At 65.0% G+C, this 6,230-nt stretch overlaps 1 protein-coding gene across 1 annotated transcript in view; it reads left to right on the top strand.

Moving 5' to 3' along the window:
• The window catches only part of LOC147109741 (protein capicua homolog), a 445,457-nt gene extending 439,431 nt beyond the window's left edge, over nucleotides 1-6,026 (top strand). Inside the window, exon 2 of the mRNA XM_086003869.1 lies at nucleotides 4,577-6,026. Coding sequence (XP_085859995.1) covers nucleotides 4,577-4,860 — 284 coding nt within the window. The 3' untranslated portion in view covers nucleotides 4,861-6,026. The remainder of the gene's footprint in view (nucleotides 1-4,576) is intronic.
• The last annotated feature ends 204 nt before the right edge of the window (nucleotides 6,027-6,230 follow it).

Raw genomic sequence — 6,230 nt, 5'->3', positions numbered from 1 at the left:
TTCCTCGCGCCCTCCCTCGCCCTTCCTCGCGCCCTCCTCGCCCTCCTCGCCCTCTCGCTCCTCGCCCTTCCTCGCGCCCTCCCTCGCCCTTCCTCGCGCCCTCCCTCGCCCTTCTCGCGCCCCCCCTCGCCCTTCCTCGCGCCCTCCCTCGCCCTTCCTCGCGCCCTTCCTCGCGCCCTTCCTCGCGCCCTTCCTCGCGCCCTTCCTCGCGCCCTTCCTCGCGCCCTTCCTCGCGCCCTCCTCGCGCCCTCCCTCGCGCCCTTCCCTCGCGCCTCCTCCTCGCGCCCTTCCTCGCGCCCTCCCTCGCCTCCTCGCGCCCTCCTCGCCTCCCGCGCCCTCCTCGCCCTTCTCGCGCCCTCCTCGCCTCTCGCGCCCTCCTCGCGCCCTTCCTCTCGCCCTCCTCGCGCCCTCTCTCGCCCTTCCTCGCTCTCTCTCTCTCGCCCTTCCTCGCTCTCTCTCTCGCCCTTCCTCGCGCGCTCTCTCGCCCTTCCTCGCGCTCTCGCTCGCCTTCCTCGCGCTCTCTCTCGCCCTTCCTCGCGCGCTCTCTCGCCCTTCCTCGCGCGCTCTCTCGCCCTTCCTCGCGCGCGCTCTCGCTCGCCCTTCCTCGCGCTCTCTCTCTCGCTCGCCCTTCCTCGCTCTCTCTCGCCCTTCCTCGCGCGCTCTCTCGCCCTTCCTCGTGCTCTCTCTCGCCCTTCCTCGCGCTCTCTCGCGCTTCCTCGCGCGCTCTCTCGCCCTTCCTCGCGCGCTCTCTCTGGCCTTCCTTGCGCTCTCTCTCGCTTCCTCGCGCGCGCTCTCGCCCTTCCTCGCGCGCTCTCTCGCCCTTCCTCGCGCTCTCTCTCGCCCTTCCTCGCGCTCTCTCTCGCCCTTCCTCGCGCTCTCTCTCGCCCTTCCTCGCGCTTTCTCTCGCCCTTCCTCGCGCTCTCTCTCGCCCTTCCTCGCGCTCTCTCTCGCCCTTCCTCTCGCCCGTCCTCGCGCCCTCCCTCGCCCTTCCTCGCGCCCTCCCTCGCCCTTCCTCGCGCCCTCCCTCACGCCCTTCCTCGCGCCCTCCCTCGCCCTCCCTCGCGCCCTCCCTCGCGCCCTTCCTCGCTCTCTCTCTCGCCCTTCCTCGCGCTCTCTCGCCCTTCCCCGCGCGCGCTCTCGCCCTTCCTCGCGCTCTCGCTCGCCCTTCCTCGCGCTCTCTCTCGCCCTTCCTCGCGTGCTCTCTCGCCCTTCCTCGCGCGCGCTCTCGCCCTTCCTCGCGCGCGCTCTCGCCCTTCCTTGCGCGCTCTCTCGCCCTTCCTCGCGCTCTCTCTCGCTCGCCCTTCCTCGCTCTCTCTCTCGCTCGCCCTTCCTCGCTCTCTCTCGCCCTTCCTCGCGCGCTCTCTCGCCCTTCCTCGTGCTCTCTCTCGCCCTTCCTCGTGCTCTCTCTCGCCCTTCCTCGCGCTCTCTCGCGCTTCCTCGCGCGCGCTCTCGCCCCTCCTCGCGCGCTCTCTCGCCCTTCCTCGCGCTCTCCCTCGCCCTTCCTCGCGCCCTCCCTCGCCCTTCCTCGCGCCCTCTCGCGCCCTCCCTCGCGCTCTCTCTCGCCCTTCCTCGCGCTTTCTCTCGCCCTTCCTCGCGCTCTCTCTCGCCCTTCCTCTCGCCCGTCCTCGCGCCCTTCCTCGCGCCCTCTCGCGCCCTTCCTCGCGCCCTCGCGCCCTCCCTCGCCCTTCCTCGCTCTCTCTCTCTCGCCCTTCCTCGCTCTCTCTCTCCCTTCCCCACGCGCTCTCTCGCCCTTCCTCGCGCTCTCTCTCGCCCTTCCTCGCGTGCTCTCTCGCCCTTCCTCGCGCGCGCTCTCGCCCTTCCTCGCGCGCGCTCTCGCCCTTCCTTGCGCGCTCTCTCGCCCTTCCTCGCGCTCTCTCTCGCTCGCCCTTCCTCGCTCTCTCTCTCGCTCGCCCTTCCTCGTGCTCTCTCTCGCCCTTCCTCGCGCTCTCTCGCGCTTCCTCGCGCGCGCTCTCGCCCTTCCTCGCGCTCTCCCTCGCCCTTCCTCGCGCCCTCCCTCGCCCTTCCTCGCGCCCTCTCGCGCCCTCCCTCGCCCTTCCTCGCGCCCTCCCTCGCGCCCTCCCTCGCCCTTCCTCGCGCCCTCCCTCGCACCCTTCCTCGCGCCCTCCCTCGCCCTTCCTCGCGCCCTCCCTCGCCCTTCCTCGCGCCCTCCCTCGCCCTTCCTCGCGCCCTCCCTCGCCCTTCCTCGCGCCCTTCCTCGCGCCCTCCCTCGCCCTTCCTCGCGCCCTCCCTCGCCCTTCCTCGCGCCCTCCCTCGCCCTTCCTCGCGCCCTCCCTCGCCCTTCCTCGCGCCCTCCCTCGCCCTTCCTCGCGCCTGCCTCGCGCCTGCCTCGCGCCCTTCCTCGCGCCCTTCCTCGCGCCCTCCCTCGCGCCCTTCCTCGCGCCCTCCCTCGCGCCCTTCCTCGCACCCTCCCTCGCCCTCCCTCGCGCCCTTCCTCGCTCTTCCTCGCTCTCTCTCTCTCGCCCTTCCTCGCTCTCTCTCTCGCCCTTCCTCGCGCTCTCTCGCCCTTCCCCGCGCGCTCTCTCGCCTTTACTCGCGCTCTCTCTCGCCCTTCCTCGCGTGCTCTCTCGCCCTTCCTCGCGCGCGCTCGCCCGCGCTATCGCCCTTCCTCGCGCTCTCTCTCGCTCGCCCTTCCTCGCTCTCTCTCTCGCTCGCCCTTCCTCGCTCTCTCTCGCCCTTCCTCGCGCGCTCTCTCGCCCTTCCTCGTGCTCTCTCTCGCCCTTCCTCGCGCTCTCTCGCGCTTCCTCGCGCGCGCTCTCGCCCTTCCTCGCGCGCTCTCTCGCCCTTCCTCGCGCTCTCTCTCGCCCTTCCTCGCGCCCTTCCTCGCGCCCTCCCTCGCGCCCTCCCTCGCGCCCTTCCTCGCGCCCTCCCTCGCCCTTCCTCGCGCCCTCTCGCGCCCTCCCTCGCCCTTCCTCGCGCCCTCCCTCGGCCTGCCTCGCGCCCTCCCTCGGCCTGCCTCGCGCCCTTCCTCGCCCTCCCTCGCGCCCTCCCTCGCGCCCTTCCTCGCCCCCTCCCTCGCCCTTCCTCGCGCGCTCTATCGCCCTTCCTCGTGCTCTCTCTCGCCCTTCCTCGCGCCCTCCCTCGCCCTTCCTCGTGCCCTCCCTCGCGCCCTCCCTCGCCCTTCCTCGCGCCCTCCCTCGCCCTTCCTCGCGCCCTCTCGCGCCCTCCCTCGCCCTTCCTCGCGCCCTCCCTCGCTCTTCCTCGCGCCCTCCCTCGCCCTCCCTCGCGCCCTCCCTCGCGCCCTTCCTCGCGCCCTCCCTCGCCCTTCCTCGCCCCCTCCCTCGCCCTACCTCGCGCCCTCCCTCGCCCTCCCTCGCCCTTCCTCGCGCCCTCCCTCGCCCTTCCTCGCGCCCTCCCTCGCCCTTCCTCGCGCCCTCCCTCGCCCTTCCTCGCGCCCTCCCTCGCCCTTCCTCGCGCCCTTCCTCGCGCCCTCCCTCGCCCTTCCTCGCGCCCTCCCTCGCCCTTCCTCGCCCCCTCCCTCGCCCGTCCTCGCGCCCTCCCTCGCCCTTCCTCGCGCCCTTCCTCGCGCCCTTCCTCGCGCCATTCCTCGCGCCCTCCCTCGCCCGTCCTCGCGCCCTCCCTCGCGCCCTCCCTCGCGCCCCCCCTCCCGCCCGCCCCCTCATGGATTGAAGATATGTAATGAGACAAAGTAAATTTAGAAGTGTACAAAAGCAATGAAGTTATGCTAAACCTCAATGAATCACTGGTTCGGCCCCAGCTGGAGTATTGTGTCCATTTCTGGGCACCGCACTTTAGGAAGGATGTCCAGTCCTTGGAGAGGGTGTGGAGGAGATTGACCAGAATGGTACCCTCAGACTTCAGTTATGTGGAGAGACTGGAGAAGCTGGGGTTGTTCTCCTTCGAGCAGAGAAGGTTAAAAGGAGATTTAATAGCGGTGTTCAAAATTGAGGGGTTTTGATCGAGTAGATAGAGAGAAACTGTTTCCAGTGGCAGGAGGGTCGGTAACCAGAGGACACAAAGTTATGATCATTGGTAAAAGAACCAGAGGGGGAGATGAGGACAGTTGTTTTCACGCAGCGAGTTGTTGTGATCTGGAATGCGCTGCCTGAAAGGGCGGTGGAAGCAGATTCAGTAGTAACTTTCAAAAGGGAATTCGATCAATACTTGAAGGGAAAAATATTGCAAGGCTATGGGGAAAGAGAAGGGGGGAGTGGGATTAATTGGAGAGCTCTTTCAAACAGCCGGCACACACTTCTGTGCTTGTATGGTTCTATACTGTCGGATGCAGCAGGAAACTCCGGTTTATCAAAAAGTCCGGATTACAGAGAGGTATAGTGAAAGGTACGAGAGCCCCGTACACAGCCACAAACCCAGGCATCCCTGTTGCATAGCAACAGGTGCAGGAACCCCGGTTACACGGCCACAGATCCAGGAACGGCCACTAATATGAAGTAAAACTTACCTGAACCTGCTCCAGAATTTTGCCGGTTAACAGAGATTTCTGGTTATTTAGGTGCTGGTAAATCGAGTTTCCTGTACTTCATCGTAGCTGAGGGCTGGTTGCTGACTGCTCTCTCTTTCTCTGTCTGTTCTCTAGCTCAAGCTACTGCGGCCTTCCAGGCCCGATACTCAGACATCTTCCCCACCAAGGTGTGCCTGCAGCTGAAGATCCGCGAGGTGCGGCAGAAGATCATGCAGACGGCCACCCCGAGCGAGCAGCACCTGTCCTCGCCCTTCCCGCAGTCCCCGTCTGCCCAGCTGTCCCAGGAGGCCCTGGCCAGGGGCGAGGAGGAGACCGAGGTGGGGGGCGAGCCCGAGCGGGGCGAGAGGTCGGAGCCGTCCTCGGGGGAAAGCGCCGACCCCAGCGCCAACACCAGGTGATGGCGACGGAACGGATTCCGATCTTCAAAGTGGTTTTTTTATATATAGATATATATATAAATATATAAATATATATGACGCCCTGCACTGTGGGAGAAGGGGACAAGGAAGCAGGCTGACCTTCCTTTTGGGATTCTCCGAGCCTGGCAACAACCAGCACCAGGTCGCTAGCCTCGCAGCAGCTCTCAATGGCAAAGAGGGGGGCGTGAGCGGGGCGACGAGACGAGACAAGACGAGACAGTGTGTGGACAAGTCTTCAACCCCTCCCGCCCCCCCCCTCGACGGCTCATGCCAGTGGCCGGGATTGCGCCCATTCCAGATGTTTCCTGCTCGAAGCCCAGCTCCCTGCCGGGGCGGTCCGAGGGCGAACGGCTTGTTGTGTTGCTCCGTACGCTCGTCCTTTCACCAGGGGGAAAATAAAAAGCAAAAATAATCCACAGAACAAGAGAAAACAACAGCCCCAGCCTCCGTGTCTGGGGCATAGACTGCTTCTGTTTGTTTCAAGCCTAGTCCCTTCCAGCGGGACACCTTTTTATCACAACTAACTTGTATTAGGAGCACTGTACAGATTCGCCGCTATATGTTATTGATTCCAGCTCCCCCCACCCCACAGCTCTGTCCTTGTCGCTCTCCTCCTCTCTCGCAGTTGCTCTCCTCCTCTCTCTCCCTTTCTCCCCTCTCTCCCTTTCTCCTTCTCCTCTCTCTCCCTTTCTCCTCTCTCTCCCTTTCTCCTCTCTCTCCCTTTCTCCTCTCTCTCCCTTTCTCCTCTCTCTCCCTTTCTCCTCTCTCTCCCTTTCTCCTCTCTCTCCCTTTCTCCTCTCTCCTCTCTCTCTGTCGCTCTCCTCTCTCTCCCTTTCTCCTTCTCCCTCCCTTTCTCCTCCTCGCTATCTCTCTCCCCTTTCTTGTCTCCCTCCGTCTCCTTTTCCCTCTTTCTACCTACTCCTTTTTCTCTCTGCTGTTTTCCTTTTTCTCCACCCATCTCACTTCCTCTCTCCCTTTCCTCCTTTTTTCTCTCTCCCACTCTCTTCCCACCCCCCCTCTCTCACTTGTGCTGATGCATTCTGTACAGAATATGTAAAGTTGCTTTGTATTATAGATTGAAGCTGCCCCTAAGGGGCACTCTCCTAACTGTGCAAAGTGTGTTTTTAATACAAGCCTTAACACCCCCTCCTTCTCATTGTGTGTAAAGGGCGGGCTGACTGGTTTCCCCACCCCCCCCCCACCCCCCTCACCGCAGCCTGTGAGCTGTCGCAGTAGTGTGTGACTCCCTCCCCCCTCACCACAGCCTGTGATCTGCCGCAGTAGTGTGTGACTCCGGGGACCCCCCTCACCGCAGCCTGTGATCTGCCGCAGTAGTGTGTGACTCCCAC

The sequence above is a fragment of the Somniosus microcephalus genome, chromosome 12 (genome assembly GCF_052327205.1).
Source record: "Somniosus microcephalus isolate GS21.2 chromosome 12, FLI_Smic_1.0, whole genome shotgun sequence".
Classification (NCBI taxonomy): Eukaryota; Metazoa; Chordata; class Chondrichthyes; order Squaliformes; family Somniosidae; genus Somniosus; species Somniosus microcephalus.
The sequence above is the reverse complement of the archived record's forward strand: the minus strand, read 5'-3'. Positions and strand labels throughout refer to the sequence as shown.